This window comes from Neopelma chrysocephalum, unplaced genomic scaffold (assembly GCF_003984885.1).
Source record: "Neopelma chrysocephalum unplaced genomic scaffold, ASM398488v2 Primary Assembly neopelma1_44, whole genome shotgun sequence".
In the NCBI taxonomy this organism is placed as follows: Eukaryota; Metazoa; Chordata; class Aves; order Passeriformes; family Pipridae; genus Neopelma; species Neopelma chrysocephalum.
Window position 1 is genome coordinate 6869561 of NW_020897703.1, and position 20801 is coordinate 6890361.

Below are 20801 nucleotides of genomic sequence, written 5' to 3' on the forward strand. Positions count from 1 at the left end.
TGTTACACGTGTTTCTTAGCTGGCCCAAGTCTTCAGAGATTTGATGCAGACTTTCTTAAGGTATTTTTCATTCTGTTGATTGTCTTCAGTCAAATTTGGAAGTCTAGTTGCAGCATACCAAATCATTGCTTGCTAGTCTATGTTGGTCGTCTGGCTGATGGGTTTTAAAGTCGCTCATGTGTCATTTTGCAAGAAAAAGTGTCAAAGTATATTGCAGACAAAAGATGATTGAGAAGTTTTTAGAGTATCATTGTTGTAGATGAGTTTCTTTAGGCAAAAAGCTGTCAAATTTGTTATTTGTCTTGACAAATGTACCAAAGCTGCTAATTAAATGCAGTAAAAACAATTTTGTACTTAAACAACAAATTTCAGAAGATCTAATCTTGGGGACAGAACCCAAAAGCCTTGGCCTTTCTCTGTAGGTTAGCTGGTAGTCTGCTTGTTTCTAACTATCTATTAGAGCTATTTAGCAAGGCCAACCTTAACTGACAGTAGAAAGAATGTTCTTTATAGATCAAAGCTATCTGCATTAGTGTGAGATGCAGGGTTAATGGCAGTTATCTCAGAAGAGATTTACTCACTATGTGTGAGACTGGTACCTGCCTTGAACCTTTGGCATGCTCAAAGTGCTGCATTACTGGTGTTTCTTGCTTGCACAGATTCACAGGTTTCTTTAACTCTTTCACTGTTTTCTTACTGTTTTATGTGAGATACCTTTTCTGTTTTCAGACTCACCTTTTAAAGCCCTTAAAAAAAAGCTGGTTTAAAATGTGAGCGCTGATGTTCCTCCTTGTTCCTCTGGTGTTATATGATTGCCATGAAAACTAAGATATACTTTACACCTGTCCTAATGCCCAGCCAGGACAAAGTCACTAGTTGATAGTCTGCAGCTATTCATGTGGTAACCCTCAGTGTAAATCTCACTCCATGGGTTGTAATCCAGCTGTTAATCTGACCAACCCCTTTTCTCCAGACACCACACATCATCAGATGAGTAAAATGATGCATAAAGAGCAACTTCAGAACAAACTATCATTCATTCATCAAAGTGAGTACAGAGATTAGAAAGAAGAGTTAACACAACAAATCGTTTTCTATGCTTGTTTCCTTAAGTAAAATTCACAGTGGCAGTAATAGCTGGCCTCACCTTTCAGTTTTCATAGTCATTCTTGGGCTGCTTGTCCCTCTGTCATGATGCCGATATCTTGAATCCCTTTGGAGTCTTGGAAAGAGGAAACCAGGTCATCTTGTGGCAGCCAAACAGGCTCAGGCATTGTTATCGTATCCCTCTGAAGCTGTTGAACCCAGGAACCTAATCTTTGACATAGTTTCATTTCCTGCTTAGTTCCTCTTAGCAACTGCTTTTGATAGAAATCTTTAATCAGGCAAGGTAAGTATTTCAGGTAGGAATGTTTAATCAGTACTTTTAAAATTCTGATAAAATGAGGAACGTTTTTTGGTATGTGAGATACACAGATATATAAACATATATATATATATATATCAACATTTAAGTCTCATGCTTTCCATAGCAGACTTCCTCTCTAGTTCTATTCTCAAATATTCAGGTTAAAATTATAATTGATAGTTTGCTTTTTATGTTATGAGGTATTTTTTCATATCAGCATGGAAGAGTTGATTTTTTTAAATGAGTTTTTCTTTTTTAGACTGTTGAAACATAGATGTGTTCCAATTAGTGTTTAATAACCAAAACAATTTCATTTGTTGTGATGGCTGTCTGAGGTCCTGTAGAATATGTGCCAGTGAAAACACCTTTGATTTTTCCAGTGTTTAGGCATAAAGTCATTCTGCCCTAACTATAGGGCTTCATATCTTTCCTAATCTTATAACTCCCTGTTTTCATCCTTAATGTTTTCTTGCAGACAGAGAACGAGAATGCCAGAGATTATCTGTGGAATTAAGCCCAAAGAATATGAATGGAGTAGAACAGCATGAGCCTCTTCAGTCATCAGTTCAACTCCAGTGTAACCTAGGCAGGCCGAAGTCAAAATCTTCCTCAGTTAAATCATCCAATGCTACAACCCAACTTGAAACAAAGACAGATGATTCAGTTAAAAAAAGAGGTAAATTGGATCTCTGGTTGCTATGTTCTGACGTGGTGAGAGAGCTGAGGCCTCTAGGCAAAAAAATGGGAATTCATGTATGTGAAGGTGATGTGTTGGAAAGTGAGAGCAGAATCATGCTCAGCATAACAAAAATGAGTAGAACAATTTATGATCTATTTAACATTATATTAAATGAAATTTGAAATAAGTAATTCTAACTAATAGTGCCTTTATAATATTTATTTGTTTTGGGTGATGAATTTGAGCAAATGTTTAGAAACTGAAGAGCACCAGGGAAGGACTATGGCATAGTTGGATTTATGGACTTCAGGAGGATAACCACTTCATCCTAATCTGGGCAAATAACACTTTGAACTATTCCTGCCCCCTCATTCAGAAAAGCCAAAGCCAGCTTTCTGACTTTTGTGCAATTTTGGTTTTCTATTTTAGGGCCAAACATTGAAAAATCAGTAAAAGACTTGCAGCGTTGCACTGTTTCTCTAACCAGATACCGTGTGATGATCAAAGAGGAAGTGGATAATTCAGTGAAGAAGATCAAAGCTGCTTTTGCAGAATTGCACAGCTGGTAGGTAAATCAGCTTCAGAGATCCATCAGCACCACCCGAGAAAAGGGGCTACTTAGGGCACTGGCATTAGTGGGGAGGGGTCACTTACACCCTCTTTGCTTGCAGCATTTGATTGCAAAAAAAATACATGATGCCATTAAGTGACACTTTTCACCAACCAGGAAGTAATATATGCATAAGTGTGTGGTTGCTTTTATGAAGAACATAAAGTTCTTCAAAAAAAATCACTGGGTTTTTTTGCCCTAAATGATCCATCTTGACCTAATTCTTTTGTATCAAGTCCAGTGGCAGCATATCTGAGCAAATGAAAGCACTTCTAAATATCTTGTCTGTAGGATTTTCTGAAGTCTCTTTTACCTTCTTTAAATCTCATCTTTCTATACTGTTTCTTTGATCTTATCTTCTTTGGCAGACAGTCCTTTACTGTCTCTTCCTGTCCCATCATCTTTGGTTCTTACCCACCATTGTTGTTTTTTTCTTTCCCGCATAGTTTCTTCTAACTTTCCCATTCATCATTTCATTCCAATTCTCATCTCTAGTTCACTCTTTTTCCTCATTCTTTTATATCTTTACTCTGTTTATTCCATTGTAGTTTTGATTACTCATGATCTTCAACGTGTATATCTATGCCTTTTGAAAATTTATAGCAGAAATAATTGCTGTAGTAGCAAGTTGCATATTTTGTATGTTCTTGTCATAGAAAAATATTTTCTGCTTTGAGTTTTACTTGACCTTGGTTAAGCATAGATGTCATATAAAACCTGTGTATTAGACAGTTGCAGTAAACAGAAGAAATCATGTTAAAATGTACAATACTTGGTTACAAATCACAGAAGAGTACAAAAACCTTTCCCCTTTAATTCATCCACAGTATTTGTCAGTATTTGTATGAGCATATCTTATCCAAGTGCTGTAGTATTGGAAGAAGTTTAACTCTAGACTTTACTGGTATATTCATTGTTTCCAATGATGCATCAGAAGTGACTTTAGTGCCACTGGGGCTCCACTTCTGTATGGGCAGAAAATCCAAGTGCTGCTGAGCTAATTTTGGGGACGATTCTGTTTCACTGAGCTGCCTGTGTATTTATGTGTATAGCAAGGAGAGCTTTGTTTCTGTCCCTGTACTCCAGCAAACACGAACTGTGATCACCAGTTGAACTAAACTGCGTGATGTTGTCGGGATTGCTCTGGAGCCAGTATAGTGATGTTTGCTTATGTAGTCATTAGATTGCTGCAATATAAAAATTGAGTTCATTAACCCCTTGCACCTTTTTTTGATAATTCTCAGAGGGGACCTTTTTTCTGAGTAAACTCATAGTTGGATCTCATTTGCTATATAGTCCAGACTTTTTTTTTGGTAGCAGTATTAAAAATGTATAGTGTCACATGTCAAACGTTGGTTGCAGGCAGTAACAGTTAATTCAGTCTTTAAGCAATTGTTCTGGTCATGGAACAGGCTTAGAACTCTGACATGACCTAAAAATGCAGGGGGTAGTAAATTCAGAACTGAAATTCTTCATTATTCATGTTTTATCTTGAAAAACACTGAAGTATATTGCCTCATGCTAAAATGTGTTACTTAATAGAGGAAAAGACAAAGTTATCTCAAAAGAGTATTTAAATGCAAGTACTTAATGATGAAAATAGCCTGGAAAACTTTTGAATAGGCTTCATTTAATTTTGCCTCCTACCAGCTTTAGTGCCTAAATTATTGAAGCTAGAAGCTCTAGAATAGATCTGTAAGAGATCTGTGCTCTGAATATTTGTGCCTTGCAAAGCAATTTCATGCACGTAGCATAACATTGCAACAAGGACAGTATAATGTCAGCATATGTTTATGGAAATCTCAGTGCTGGCTGTATTGTTTTTGGCAGCTCATAAACTTAATATTTAGTTTTTTCTTCAAATGAATGAAGGGGAATTTTGGTTTAAACAGTAAAATGAATGACTTTACAACTTCTTTGCTGAAATTAAAGAGAGCTTTGTGATATTTCTTTGTGACCTAAATGCTGAGAAAGATGGGCATAGCTGTCTTCGGTGCCTTGTTTAGGAAAACTTGCTGCCAGCTGCTGTAGATTTACTGGATTTGTGTAGAAATGTGCAGAACCATTGATACATACAGCTTCAGACCTCATACAGTGAACACATCATATTCCTGGGCTGGATGGTTCAGTGTGTGTTATTTACATGGCAATTTCCTTGCTTCAGAGTTGAACAAAACATGACTAGTGGTAGCAGGAGGATAAAGTATTAAATGAGCACACAGCCTCTTGCATATTTATCACCCTTCTTGGATGTAGGAATTCTCTGTGACACAGTCAACTTGCCTATCAAGGAAAATTAAGCAATTCAGCTAAACTGTTGCTCCCAGAGGACTGTGGAGTGACCAAAAGCAAGGGCATGATATCACATCTCCATTATGATAGTGATTCCAAAGCTTTTTCCAAGTTCTTCTCCAGTTGCTGCTGGAGTGTGGACTGGTTGAGATGTACAGCAGATAAACATAGAACAGCCACTAAATGCTGTCCATGTTCAGAACTGCCAGGAATATTTGAGTGGGCTCTACCATAACATAGGTGGGAGCTTAACCAGTTCCTGTTACACACCACTGTCACCCCCTAAGGGGTTTTAATGAAGCTGAATGAAGTCAGAAGCTTTAATCTTGCAATGCAGCTGAATGCTGAAACACATACTACTTTGTTGTCTCTTTTGAGTTTATTTTTCTTCCTTTAGTAATAGGATAAAAGACTGGTTTTGTGTCCTTTCTTGCATTTACAATCAAGGTCAGAATCAAAACTGAATTGCAAGAGTCAGTAATATTTTTTACTTTTTGATAGTCTGTTTTGGATTTTTAAAATCTTTTCATGAGTTTACTGATCACAGAAAGAATGAAGAATGCAAAGACAGTGTCATATATCTTCCTCCTACTTCCAGACAGTATGTGAAACCATTATTATGGAGATAAATGAATAGCATGTGTGTCCTGAAAGCTTCAGCAGAAAGACTCACAAAAGCTTTACTTTTTAGCAGCAAAAACTGTTGAGTGATAGTTGTTTGTGGAAATCCATGTCCCTCTCTGGCTGAGTATTTCACAGCTTGACGTAACCAGTGAAGGGAAGTTACTCCTGAACATGTTCAGTCACTACTGTGCTGCTTTTTAAAAAGTCACCTCTCTGGCAAAATGGCAAAACAGTGCATACCCTCCCACAATCTAAAAAAGCAGTGCTAGGGAGCAGATGTGCTGTGAACACCTGTAAAAGCTTGGGGAAAAAAATGCAATGTTTGCTTCTGTTTTAACTTTTTAACAAAATGGAGCAAATAACAGTCCCAGAAAGATGCTTATTTAAAAACACTGCAGTGAGAACACTTTTCTCTTTCTTAAAGAGCCTCCCAGAAGTTCCTGCCAACTGGAGTAGTTCTCCATGTGCTCAGAATAAGTGATAACAACTTGGTTTTGTACAGTGCTTTTCATGCCAAAAGACACCAGAGCATTTTACAATCCAGGGGCTGGTCCAGGCAGGGCACTTTGCCTCACAAGAAGTCTTTCACAGTCTCATGTGGATTGTGCTTCTGCTGTGATCTGGCACTGTCGTCACCCCTTCTTGCTGGGCTTTCAAGCCCTTCTTGCTGGGCTTTCCCAATGTTATGAGAGCACTGAGCAAAGCAAGCTGAAGGGCAGTGTATCTAAAGCCCACATGTGCCTGAAAGTTATGAGGAAGATTGTCCTTGAACCAGCATTTCTCCTCATTGCATTCAGCTTTGCTGTATGGTTTTCAAGAATACCTTTGTGTGAGTGAGAACATAAGCTGCTCCCCTTAATATTTGGATGTAAAATATATCAGAGCGTAACCGTGTCTCACAATAGTGTAGAGCACAGATTACCAAGAAGATTACCAAATAGTTCTTAAGTTGCAGGGGTAGGTCAGGAAAGCTAAATGAACTCCCCTCTCACTAGAGTGCACTTGAGACATTTGTTGCCAAGCTTAAAACCTGCATGCTATAATTGTGTTCTCACTTTTCCACCGAGAGGCTGAATAACCATCCTGGGGATAAAAGGAGAGCCCCAGGAAATCTGAGTGAAATGTGTAGAGCACAAAAGGAGCCAGAGTTCCCCGTAACACCCCTTGCCAGAAAATAATTTTCGCATATTGGGCATTCACACAGTCATATGGAAAACTAAAAGGAAACATCTGCTACTTGCCCACATGGTCTGCCATGAACAGAAAATAGTCTGTAGAAATAGTAGGAACCAGGTTTCATTACACTGAATGCAGAACTGAACCACATAAATTCAAGTTTCTCTGCTCTTTGCATCTCAAACACATTGTTATGTCCAATGCTTTTTAAAGAGCATGGAAACCAACACAGTTGATTTTTTGGAGTGAAGAAAAGCACTTGAATGCTCCACCATAGGCTGGATAAAAAATTCATTCTGACATAATGCTAGGAAGATGGAGTTTGGTGGTACCAACAGTTTAAAAATATATTAAAATAGATTCAGGGAACAACTAGAAAGCATGTGCTGCATGTTTGGATAAAATTAGGCAGTTTTAGTATTATTTTCTAAGTCGAAGCAGAAAAGTGGTTGAATAGGGGAAGAAGTAATTTAAAAGAAAATAGCTGTGTCTGTACTAACTTGGTGCAGGGTGGTGAGCAGTGGTCAGCATTGCAGAGCAGTGAGTGAACGCAGTCACCCCCTTTCTGGGACCCCTACTTGACAAACTGTAAAGATGATGGTTTTCTGTTGCCCATAGCCCAGAATCAGTGGCACCAAGTGAGAGCTGCCTGTTTGTGTTAGTGATGTGGTAGTTTGGAGCATGGGCAGATGCCTGGAAAGGCCAGGACTAGTATTGCTTTATACTGAACAGAGTTCCTGTGCTGTGTCTCTCTGCATTTTCAGAATCCTTCCTTATGAGCTTTCTGTCTATGTGACTGCTGGCTTTTGGTAGTCCTTATGTTTCTAAAGTACAGATTTTCAAATCTCCTTGCAGTTTGTTGTGATATTTGTTTGCCCATTAGTCACACAATCTAGTCCTTAACTTTGCCAGTGCAGAGAAGGAAAAAACAGTCTCCTGACATTTAGGTGTCCTTGGGCCCTGCTGGGTTTTCAGGTACCTTGAAAGACCAGTGCTTTGACCAAGACCCCTGGGCCCTGTCCCTGCTGCTTGGGGGATGTGAGAGAACCTGATCCAACAGCTCTGGCCTCAGACCAGGTACTTGCCTGCAGAGCTGCAGCCCTGGGAGAGGGGCTTGTGCTTACACTCTTCTCATGACCTCCAGCAGTTTGGGATCACCTCTGCTGTGCATCAGTGGAGAGAAGGAGCAGAGTTCATGAAATGAGGGGAGTTAGGTTTCAATGAGATATGTAATGTCCCCTTTCTGGCCCCTTTGTCTTTTACAGTTACTTGCTTCATCCCTGTATTTTTTTACCAAGTTTGCGAAAACAGATTACAGAGGTGAGATCCAGAAGTGGATTACAGTCTCTTAACCTGTTGCTCATACTCGATGGCCTTATGTCTCCCCTCTTCCCTCCCAGTCATTCATAGGTGTGTTTGTCATCCTCAGTGCAATACAAGAACGCATGTTTATTGGGGCTATGCAGGTAGACTGTTGCTTTTGTGTATGTCATTGTTGTCAGACATAAACTAAACACAAGAAGGAAATAATTACATTGAAAAATTTCAACAGGCATTAGACCAAAGAACCAGGCTCTTCTTCTCTCTTTGTGGCCTCTTTCCAAGGTGCTTTTGGGAAAGTTACCTCTTCTCTGTAGCAAAGCTCAACAACCATCTTCTGCCTTGCCAGAGTGTGCTTGGGATAAAATATATAAAACCAGTAAGGTATTCAGATACCTCAGTAGTCAGATCAGAACTGAGACTCAAATAGGAAAGAAATACTTTACAAATTTATGTGAAAATTTACAGGCTGCTAACAAGCCATGGTGTAGCTCATACTCAAAATTGTTAAAACACTGCCAAATCCCAAGATGATGCCTTCAATTCTAAATAAATAAAATTTAGAAATGTTCTTTCTGGAAAAGATTTTCCATGTCACTTTTCAGCTTAAACGTTTCAGTTTTTCTGATCAGGCAATAAATTTCTAGTTGTTTATAAAGAGGTCTTAAAAGAAAATTGCAAATAGACCTTTAATTATGGTGGGTTTACCAGACCCCACTGTGCTAGCTGGCTGCTAAAGAGAACAATGTTAGTGAAGATAGATAACACAAATAAACACAAAATAAACTTGAATAACTAAAAGCCTTTGGGCATTTTCAGTTCTACTAGATGGTACACTGCAGAGGGAAGGATTTCAGTGACATTGATTTATCATGTCTTTTTTTTAATCTTCTTATTGTCACACTGTATTAGTGATCAGAATGATCAATGTTTGCTGTGTAAACATAGTGCATATGCTACTATGGTGATCGATTAATAACCTTCCAGCATTGTGAACATTTAAATAATATTGAGCTAATACTGGAAGAATATAATTTACTGAAACATTGCAAGATATATAATGTAACAGCTTTTCCTACAGGTTTATTAATATAAAGAAAATTTGTATAATTTCTCCAATTACAAAGTAGCATGGCTACTCAGTAATCCTGTAAAGTTTGTAATCATCCATTACAGGTGATTAGGCATTATATTTACAGTCTCATCACATCATTCTAGTTCCTTGTGCTGAAAGTTTGACAGGGACAATTCAGGGTTTTGGATTGAGGTGCAGGATTCTTTTGTGAAGTACACAGTTGGCTTAGAGGTTCTTATCAGTTGTCTTTTCACCCTGCTTGTGGGTCAAATATGTTCATGTTAGAAGGGAAATCTGTGCAGGAAATAAGGCATAATACTTTAAGGCCAATGCGGAGCTTATCAGGACTGTCCCATGAAGTTGCCTGTAATCTCAGCTCAAATATAGCAGTGACAGTAATAGTGCTAACATCCCTCAAACTTGCTTGAGTTTGTCAGAAGCTTGTCAATCTGCACAACTTTAAGGAGCTACTGGAGTCTTTTCCAAAGTGTTGACAGAGCAATGTCACTGGAGAAGGGTGTTTGAAGCCTAAGCTGTCAAACTCCAACAGTGTCCCACAACTAACTCCCTTCCTCCTGAAAAAAGGGCTCCAATTGTACCTCAGTGTTCCAGCAGCTCTCCTGCTGAACCGGACCCCAGAGGATGCCCATGAAAAAATATCTCTTTCCCCCTTCCAGATGAAGAGCCCTGCTGGAGTTGTTCAGATGCCACAGCTGACACTGTCTTGCTCAGTCTCCAAAACAACAGACATTCTCCAACTGTGCACAAAGCTGGTTCAAGGGAGAGGGAAGCTTATTGAACACCTCAAGGAAAAAGTTGGCATTTGGGGGGGTTTAACAGGGTTTTGAAAGGACTCATTGGAGTTACACTTAACAGTAAGCTCTGTGCTATGCAGTTGGGGCTTACCTTTGTGAGCTGTGTCAGCATGTTTGCCTCCGTGTCAGCTTGATCTTTTTATTTCCCCATCTCTTCAGGCACAATAGGTTTATAATAATGCCTGGAAGAGGCAGAAGGAAGGAGAAGATTCTGGTCATCTGGAACCCTTGTGATTCTCATCAGTAAAGCTATAAATCAGCCAGCCTGGCAATCTGATGCAGCTTTTCTGAAGAGGCACTAATAACTTTAATCATTTTAGTGGGATTTTGAGGTATTGCAGCTGACTGAAAATATCTTTTCTTTTTCACTGTGCGAACACTAAATTTCATGCAGTAAACTAGAGGAAGATTAATTTGTTTCCACTAATGTCAGAACAAATTCAGAATTTATTCTGAGTATGAAATTGTGAAATGAGGCAGCTGTCAGCATAATTTACCCCTACCATTGCTGTGCCAGCAACTCATTGTAGTTTGGCATTTGCAGCTCTTTAGCCATTGTATACTAGTGTGAATTCTGCCTGCCTGTGTAAGGCCAAGGCATGAGTACTGTCCATTTGACCAGAAATAGAATTATGTTCTTGCCTTCAGAATCAAGCAAAATGATTCCTAGAGAGCTGCTATTTCTCCTGCTGCATCTCATATCCCTACAGCACAAGCACCGACTGTGTCTCATTTGCATGCCCTCTATGTTAAGCCTCTGCCTTGCTGTGTCCCTTCAAGAAAATTGTCTCCCTTCCCACCTCAAAATTTGCTAAATCCTGTGCTCCAAACTGCAGATCCTCGCCTGCAGTGAACAGTGCTATGATACTGGCAGCTAGAGTTTGGTACCCAGGTTCTGATCGTGCAAAAGTGACAGGTAAGAAAAGGACAGAATCAGCCCTTTCAGGAGAGAGGTGCAGTGAAGGGAGACAGAAAAGAAAGAGGTAGTAGTGTTACTCTGTTTTGGCTCCAGCATCAGTCATGGAGTACAAGACTCACTTGATTCAGATCTGCTCTTGAGTCTGGTCAATGGGAGAGGGGATTTGAGTCCCAGTATTTGGTCTACTACAGCAGGGGAACCTATGGACTCATGATTAGGGCATGGATTCAGGTACAACTGGAGAAAGAAGTGGTGCTGATTTGTGTGTTTGTCACAAGAGTCTCAAATGGTATATGGGAATATATTCAGTGCTGATATTCAAGTTAAGGAGAAGGCATACTGAAGCCTGATAGATTTTTGGTGCTTGGAATAATCAGAAAAAATTGACAAGATTATGACTTCTCCAAAACATCAACTAAAGTAGTCTGTTCATGATTTTAAACCTGGTCCCTAACATCTATAGAAGACCCAAGAGAAACAGCATAACTAGAGAGGAAAGAATGAGCAGAACGTTTTCCCTGAGGTGTCTTTAGATCTGAAATGCATTCTGATCCTTACTCTGCTAGAGCTCAAATCTGGTCATACCTGAGTGTGCAGAAAGTTCCTATAGCACCCAGTATCCAGTTCTCCACAGCACAGCAATGACTGCAGGCTGTACACTGGAGTGTACCAGCTTTAGACAACATTTAGGTGTCAAATGGACACTAAGAAGCATTGAAAGAAAACGCCTTCCCAGGAGGCATTGATGAGCTGAGCTTTGAGGAGTTCTCAAAAACACTAGTGCTGCAGTCTGATCATGATCACCATATTGAGCCCCATTAAGGGGCTGTCTGAGCTTCATGTGAAAATGGTAAGATCCTAGCAGGAGCGAGAGATAAGATTTGATCCATTGAGTTTTCCACAGTGTTTTTGTCCTTTCTCCTTCTATATCTTTTAGCATTTAGTTTTTTCTTTGTTTTTGTTTTGTGGGGGTTTTTTCCTAGCCAGTTTTTCAACTTTCTGTCTGTGGTTTTCATTTGTTTAGTACTTTGCCAAGTTCTTGGTGGATGACATGTTGCTCAGTTTTGCACTGAAGTGCTTTATGTGACTAGAAAGGACTCAAATTGATTCATACACCATTTCCTTAATAATTGACCCTTATGCAAACTAGGAAAAAAAATAGCATTTCCTAGTACGGATTGGCCTAGGAAATCCTAAGGAAACATTAACGTTCCCCACATATGACATATGGCAATTTATGAATTCCAAGGTGAGAAATGTGGTTGTGCACTTCCAGATGAGAATTAGTATGTTCCTTTCCTTTAAAGAGAGAGAGATTGCATACCGTCGACTGGTAGAAATTAGTACAACTGCATTGTCTTCAGGGAAGGGAAACCTCAGGAAGATCTGTCTGTTAAAGAAACTTAGTTTATTGCATTAATTAGTCTCACATTGACAAAGGTACCAAACGTTTTTTCTGTCTAGTAACAGAAGAGATATGACTATAAAATATGATAAAGGACTGCTATGGCCTTGTTCCCATTCTGGTATTAAAAGTGGTTTTATTTGGCATCAAAATAAAATGCTATGAGCCAAGCAGTTTAGTCAGGATCTGCTGTTAGAGTGCAGAGAGGACAGTCATGGAATGAACTGCACTAAAACACACTTCTGATGAGCTCTGCTGTTGTGACCTTGTTGCTTGAATATTTTTTCCAGACAAAAGTTTGTTTATATAACGTGTGTAGCGCACTAGGAAGGCACTTTTGCAACAGAGACAGAAAAAGCAAAAATATGCAGACTTTTAATTTAAGGGAAAATACTAAAGATCATTAAACTCTCTTTGTGGAGGGTAGAAATAGGTAAGAACTTTAAAGACTCATTTCAGCCACCTGCTGTGAAAGCCAAGGAAGTTTATTATACCATGTAGTTACACAAGCTAATTGAAAATAGATTAGTTCTGAAAAGCTATCACTATTTAGATGAGCAAGCTGGAATCATCACCTGCTTATTTGGAGTTCAAGTTTAATGCTTATGCTTGGAGAATATTGAGTGCCAACTGGAACAAGTGTGTCCTTTCATTCTAGGATTTTCTCTGCCATAAAAAAACTCCTGCTGTTTTATTTCCTCTGGTGTGTACGTCACACTAAATTGATCTGGCAGGCCAAACCAATATTTTTAGTCTTGTTTCTATGTGTGAAACAAAAATGTGTTACACTGCAATTTTATTGTCTCGCTGCATTCTTTGCCATCAGCCAAAACCTGCTTCTGTCCCTCTTGTTGGCTGTTGAGAGGCAGTGTAAAGGTCTCCTCCTCTAGGGGTAACATGGTAGGCTGGGAAAACCCAGGGGTGGGACTCTGAAGAGCTGCAAAGCTCCTGTATGAGCTTGGTTAATTTATGGGAAGATTTCAAGGAAGCATGCCATGGCACTGGAGCACATTCTACCTGGTAAATTTTTGGTTGTCAGCTGTGTGTTTTCCCTGTGTTCCCCACACTGCCTGCTCACCAGTCTTTCCCTGTTTTAGTAAAGGACCTGTCAGTCCTTCTCTTCTCTTTAAGACTTCTGTCTTTGTTTACTGCCCGCTGAACTCTGTAGGATCTTCCCTTTCTTGCAAAGGATGTTCTAGAAAAATGTTTGGGGTTTGAGTTTTCCATAATGTCTTTCTTCAGTAGAAGCTGGTTCATATGTAACTCAGTGTCTTCACTGCATACAAAAGCTTATGTTTAAGAATGATTTTACTAAAAGGGTTGAGAACTCCACTCTTCCCTTGAGTGCATGCCTAGATGTACTCCTGGTATTTGACCTACTTTTTGCAATTTCTCCCCCCCACAAGCTGCTTGCATTTACTCACTTATGTAAACATAAACATTAGTATTGGTAGTGTTTATTAAATGTGAACTTAACTTTAAGAATAATCTAGTGAGGGGAAAGTGGAGCACTGTCCACTGGAGCACATTCTGCAGTGGTGTTGTTTTACTGAACAGTGTCTCTGGGCTCATGATGTTCATTTACCAGAACTACTGTCTGCTCTCAGCAGACCACCTGATCAGTTTGCACTTTGACAGCTTAAAAGCACTGTCAGGGATTGTGCACCAGAGGTTTGTGAAAGGAGAAGCACACAATTCCTTTAGGAAAGCCAGGTAAAAGTTGAACCACTCTTTCCCAGTCCTGAAGAGAAAAGGGGTCAAGGAAGCTGACCTCTAATATGGAGGTACTTTAATGCTTGTTTACATCACAAACCATTTTCTTGTTTGCCCTGACATATTTTGCAAAAATATCTCTCTTTAAGGAAGAGAAGGACCACTTTCCACATATCTTTAATTTTGTTTTATTCTTATTATTGTGCTGTATTAACTTCGGTAGCAGCAATGGTGTATGTGGCTTAATTAGGAAACTGACTGCTTGGTCATTTGAGGGTTTCTGTGCTGAGACAGTGCTGAAGAGGTAAATCAGAGTGACTTCCACATCTGTGTAGACACATGGGCAAGCCAGTGAGGTGTTTGTGTAAATCAGCATACACTGATCATCACTAATCTTTTTGTCGTCAGCTTGCCTAGATGTTTCTTTAGTTTCAATTTTTTTAAGTCTTATTCATTTCAAAACTGCCTATAATTAAGGTCTGAAGTGTATGTGTAGTTACAGCTTTTGATTTTGATGGAGTCCTGACATGGATTAAATTATGGGTTTTTTTCTTTCTTTTTTTTTCCTTTTTTAGCATCGTAGACAAAGAAGTGTCATTAATGGCAGAAATTGATAAAGTTAAAGAAGAAGCCAGTAAGTAAAAAAAATACACAGGGAACTTTTGGAATAGCCATGGGAACAGTTGTTTTGTTTGGCAGAAAATTACACAGTACATAAATTTGGTTAGCAGCATTCCCTCATCTTTCACTGTGTGTATATACAGTCAAATAAGGCTTTGGTGTTCCAAGGTAGTTCCTGTCTATAGTGATTGTGCATCAAAGTTTCAATATTATGAAATTAAGGTGAACTAAAAGTTCATATGAAGTAAGATTTAAATTATTTATTCCTTCTGATTACCTACCAGAGCTTTTTGACCACTCCTTTTTTTTTTTCCTCATTTCTATGGTTTGTTGATTACTTCGTTTCCATTTTTCAATCACTATTTGCTTGCTTATATTACATATATGAATTAGAATACTGGAAGTTACATGGGGCATATGTTATTGTGTGGCCTTGCATAGCTTTGAAGGATAGTAATCAAGCTTATGAATTAGAACAATTAAAAAAATAAAAAAACCCATATGTTTACTGCAATCTGTTTTCTTAATAATCTGTGGGAGTTGATCTGATTCCACACTTTCATGTTGTCTCTGTTTTTTGCATAGATTTTCATGTATATATATTCTGATTTGGAAAAAAAAAAGGCAAGATGAGCCATGCATACCACATGATACCACAATATCTGTTTATATTCCATCTGGTATATGGTATTTGTATTTACCCCAGTAATCAAAAGTTTCAATAGGGATTGCTAAACAAGAAACTGAAGAGTAACCAAAGCATTGTTAGAATGATACTTTGTCTGGCAGATGAAAATATCACTGCTTTGTATGCATACAGTCCTTTTATTGATTTGTACATTTAAAGACCTTCCAAGGAGGGTCACAAATACAGGTAACGTTCTTGAATGCTTCATTTGCATTTAGAATTCTCACTTAGTTTACAAATGTATACTAGTTAAATTTTTATTTTAAAAAATACTCTAAATCCTCTCTGATGCTACCTAAGTCTCTTGCAGCTGTGTATCTGTGGAAATTAAAAGGTAAGAGTTGTTGCAGCAAAGATTAGCATTAGTTTGTGTCTTGAATTTCATATGCTAATTTTTCTAGGAATAACATGAAATAGATGTGGATTTGAACTTCATTGTTATTCTGGGGAGGAATTGTGGATGGATACATATCAGCAACTTTTTGGTTACCTGCAGAGACCAGATAGCCATAATCAGCTACAGGGCATGCACTCACTCCTAGGAAAACCAATGGGAGAATTCCCATTGATCAGCAGACGAGGATCTAACCCCTAAATGCATAAACAAAACCACATTTTGGAAATAACGCTGTCCAGGGCTGATGGTATTATAGGGCCCTTTCATTAATCTTGGCCACGTTCAGTAGTAATTTTTGTAGAAAGTAAACCTAATTCTTATCTACAGACATGCAAAGTGCTGCATTTGCACATGACATGTTCTGTTTCCCTGTTTTAATGCCAGCTTCACACATAAGAGTGGATGGCCTCTGTACCTGGTTCATTTAATCTGGTATTATCTTATTATCTTGTATGTTACTAGATCATTGCTTTGTGGTTCATGGTTAATATTTCCCTGTAAGAATATAACTGTTCACCTCTTCCTTATATAAAATATACAAGACAGGCAGTAAAGAATATTTAGTACTTTTTCATAAAGGCCGTTGACCTTCAATACTGCTTTGCAGTTGAAATGGCAACTCAATATATTCTGCATGTGAAAGCAAAATTGCGATGCCAGTGATTTTAATATAAACTATATACGAAGGCAGTGAAATAGTCCTGTGTAGATAAAATATAGCGTGTCTTCAGAAACAGGCTGGTGACTCAATGTAATGCTTCTTTCCATGTCTCCGTGGAAGACTCCCTGATTTTGTGATTAAAAATAAAGCACTGGGAAACTCAAGGCAATATGTCTTTACCCCTGTTTGTCTAAATGTTGAAGGATTGGTTTAACTTTGATTTTCCGACAGCTGTCCCATTTTCAGATCTTTTTCAACATCAGGCAATTCAGTTAAATATGGTGATTGACTTAATCTGTGCAAGCTGCATATTGGAAGTCCAGTTGAAGTCAAGGGTCCATGTATTTGTCTCACATGTGATGTACAGTCTTAATGCCTAAAGACTGATAAATTCCAGAGCAATTTACCTTCCTAGCATTAATGACTGACTATTGGTATTTGGCAGTGGAAATCCTGACTGCTCGGCAGAAGAAAGCTGAGGAGCTGAAGAGACTGACGGACCTCGCCAGTCAGATGGCTGAAGCACAACTGTCTGAACTCAGGGCTGAAATTAAGGTCAGGCATTACTTCTGCTTGGGTATTTTAGCTGTTTGCAGAACTGCCAAGAAAGAGCTGTCACGTTAACATGCCCAGGCTGTTCAGTCCTGCTATAGGCCAACGGGTAACTAGCTTTCCATATGGAAAGCATAGCTTCCTAAAGCATTGTAGCACCTCTGGGCAATGTACAGATGATGTACAGAGAAATATAAGCTATCTCATCAGTATAGCAGTGGGGAGTTTTGCTGTTTGTGTATCATTTGTAAGACTCAGTTAACAAGTAAACCTGATAGCTTCAGATTCAGTGACCAAACACATATTCTCTGATGAAATGACCCACTTCCCAAGTGTGGGAGTGATCAGCTCCCACTGGGCTGTGAGACATGTAATTTGGTAAGGACGGGAAAATATTTGGTTCTGCATAGAAATTCTGTGTACAGGGCAGGGTCAAGAGTTTGTTGAGCCTTCCAGTGAACTCAAGATCAGTTGTTTCCTTTACCATCCATATAGTCTTTTGCTCATAATGTAAATCACTGTTAACATGTCTTATTTTGCAGCACTTTGTGAGTGAACGGAAATACGACGAAGAGCTGGGCAGGTCTGCCCGATTTTCCTGTGATACAGAACAGCTGAAGACCCAAATTCAGCTCTGTGGAGAAAGTGCGTGCTGGTGATTTCTCACATGGAATTTCTCAGAACACAGTGTTCCACTTACCTGTTCAGCAGAACTAAAGGCACCTGTGCTGCCTGGGGGGGAGAGTGTGCAGGAAGCCCGCTGTGAGTGGTGTCTCTGAATGCAGGAGGCTTGCTGAACACACACGAGTCACCTTTACAGTGTACGACATGTTCAACTCACTGTGCCTGTGCTGCACACTCCATCTGCAGGTGTGCACTGCCCATTTTGTCAGAGATCTACAGGTATTACTCAGATCAGTTGGAGCTTTCAATCTAAACAGGATTTCCAAGTGAAAATAAAAGTCAGCTCTGGGGAATATGCAAATTCAGTAATTTATAAGTAAATAGTCAATAGGAAGCTTCTCTGTGTGAGCATAGTGTTGTGAGGCCAATTCCTGCTAGGAAGTAACTCCCCAGCTTTATAACAGTGTTCACTAGGTTATTCACTGAGTTTTTCAGGAGATAAATGGAGTCTCAAATCATAGCATAATTAAGGTTGGAAAAGACCTCTAAGATCACCAAGTTCCACAGTCAACCACCATGTTCACCACTAAACTATGTCGTCAATTGCCATATCCACATGTTTTTCGAACACTTCCAATGCTTAACAACCCTCTCCATGATAAAATCTTTCCTAATATCTGATCTAAACCTCCCCTGGTGAAACTGGAGACTATTTCCTCTCATCCTGTCCCTTGTAACCTGGGAGAAGAGACTGATCCCACCTTGCTACAATTTCCTTTTAGGTAGTTGTAGAGGGTGATAAAGTCTCCCTTCAGCCTCCTTTTCTCCAGGCTCCTCTTTTCAAATCATCTACCCTTCAGCTTGGAAATTTAGGTTCACTTTTTTGCTTCTAGTATCATGTCCCTGTTGCAAAATAAGAGATTGCCTATTTCTCATCTTTGTCATGCTTTTTTCCCCTCTGCCTAAAAAAGTAAATGCTGTAATGCTTTGTCCAAAATGTTACCCTGTCCCATCGTATCCCATCAGTACCAATATCCGGGAGAAAACTGTTAAAACAGTACTGAATTAGTGCATCTTGGTGGAAGGAAAATAATAAATGTTTTCAAGTAGTTACTCAAAACAGAAAAAGGAGAAAATACTACACAATGTGCCAATACAATCTTGTGACTGCACAGTTAAAGAACTGACTGCTTGGAGGCATAACCAGTTTAACTCAGTAGACCATAAGAATTGCTTTTGCAGAACACTTTGAAAATATATCTAACCCTATATCCTGTCTGTCACTGAAGCCAACTCAGGATGTTTCAAAAGAAGGCATAAACTTCCCAGTAATGCATCTAATTGTTTACAGTCACCTCATAGACCCTGTCTCATACCCTGAAGCATAAGAGATTGAAAATTCTATAGAGATTATCCTGACTAATAATACCACAGCTGCTCTTGATACAACCATAGACGGTTTTTTTTAAACTCATTGAACTACTTTCCTAAATAACTTCCAGCTGCAGTTAATTCAGCAAGTTAATTATTTATACCTCATTTCAGTAAAGCATTACATAAGCATAGTTTGATGCAGGCCTGTTCAAATTGGGTCAGTGAAGTCAAAAGAGCAACTATTAGTAGGGGAGCATTGTCATCCTAGAAATGACTGATAGTGGACTGACTGTCTGGAGAACTTAGCTCTTACCTGCCCTCAGTGACCTTAGATGAGCAACTCATGATATTGGATGTCTTTGACAAGAGCTTTTCAGTGCAAAAGATATTTCTCTTAGGGGTATCTCACAGTGAGGCCCATACCCTGCTAGAAGCTGCAAATACCACTCAAACAGAGGTTATATGAGGCCTATAGCTAAGAACAGCCACTGTTGAGGGCTTTAACAAAAACAATAACCAAACCCACAGAGCTTGTGCAAAGCAAGGCATGTTCTAGCATGAGGAGAGGGTAGACAGCATATACTCACAATGAAGGCCAGGAAGAAACAAAAATAATTGGACTAACATATAACCAGAATGCCCAATGGCAAGTTGTATCCTTTCCTTGTACATCTTTTTTGTTAAAAATAGGTTTTTGTGAAAAGCACCTGGGTCTTTATATGGGCTTCCATGTGCAGCAGTCTAGAGAGCAGTAGAATTCAGTGATAGCTGGCCTCAGTGAGCTTCGAAGAGAAAATTGTCCATTGTGCAGATCATTGCGTTGTTTTTCTGAAGAGGGCACCTAGTAGGAGAAGTAGCTGATGTTGTTACAAGTAAGATCCTCAAATAATCTAACAGATGATGTTCAGTTACTATAATTTTTCCTTATCTTCTTTCTCTGTACTAAAAGTGAAAAAATAGGAGTACCTCTTGGATAAAACAAGAGCCGTCTCTCTGAAGTGAACCTCAGTTTTGTCATCTGTACCAGAAGGAAACAGAAAAATTCTATAATCAGAAAAATTAAGATCAAGAACTTTGTTAGCCTCAGCATCTCTTTGAGACTGCTTGGGGGCTATTTCACAGAAACCGCTTTAAGAGCTTGTGGAACTGCAGAGAAGAATAAGGATTTTTTGGTGCACTTCACATCCAGACATGACAGTGCTTAGTAAATCAGGTGATGTCAAAATATTAAGAAGTAGAGAGTAGGAATATACTGAGATGAGCAGTAGTGGTTCCTGATGGTGTAGACTGCCATAGTCTACATGAAGTTGATTACTGCATTGCATTCAGTTCCAATTTTTATAGATAATCATGGTACAGAAGAACCTTTTTTACCTATCTCCATTGAGAGGGATAAGCAACAGGCACTAGACTATTTTTTTCTTTATCTTAAAAATGTTTAGACATTCTAGGGAAGCTTTCATGGCTGTTGCTTGTGTTGTAGGTAGTACATATGTAGACAGCAATGACAGCCAAGGTTCCATGATCAAAGAATAATTTGGAATAGAATTTAATCTGTGAAGTCTGCAGACACAAATTCCTTTGACCTCAAGCAGTCAAGAGATTTACTGGCATATCACTTCCCACATTTCTTCCTTTGTCGCATGAAGACTGCTGTTACAGGGGCATTATTGATAGGACAGCAGTGCATGGAGTGGTCCTGGCAGCACATGTTGAGCTCAACTGGTTAAAAGTTGACAAGCAAACCAATAGGTGCCAGGAATTTTGAAAAATTCTCTTGGATGACGAAAGCTTGGCCTTCTGCCAGGCTCCTTCCAGTTTTAGTGCAGTGCCATCACATTGGCTCTT

At 39.1% G+C, this 20801-nt stretch overlaps 1 protein-coding gene across 4 annotated transcripts in view; it reads left to right on the forward strand.

Moving 5' to 3' along the window:
• The window catches only part of SPATS2L (spermatogenesis associated serine rich 2 like), an 82916-nt gene that overhangs the window by 58820 nt on the left and 3295 nt on the right, over positions 1-20801 (forward strand). For all 4 annotated transcript variants that reach the window (XM_027678212.1, XM_027678214.1, XM_027678211.1 and 1 more), the window contains exons 6-10: positions 1884-2084; positions 2517-2652; positions 14612-14670; positions 16849-16958; positions 17498-17600. In XM_027678212.1, coding sequence (XP_027534013.1) covers positions 1884-2084; positions 2517-2652; positions 14612-14670; positions 16849-16958; positions 17498-17600 — 609 coding nt within the window. The remainder of the gene's footprint in view (positions 1-1883; positions 2085-2516; positions 2653-14611; positions 14671-16848; positions 16959-17497; positions 17601-20801) is intronic.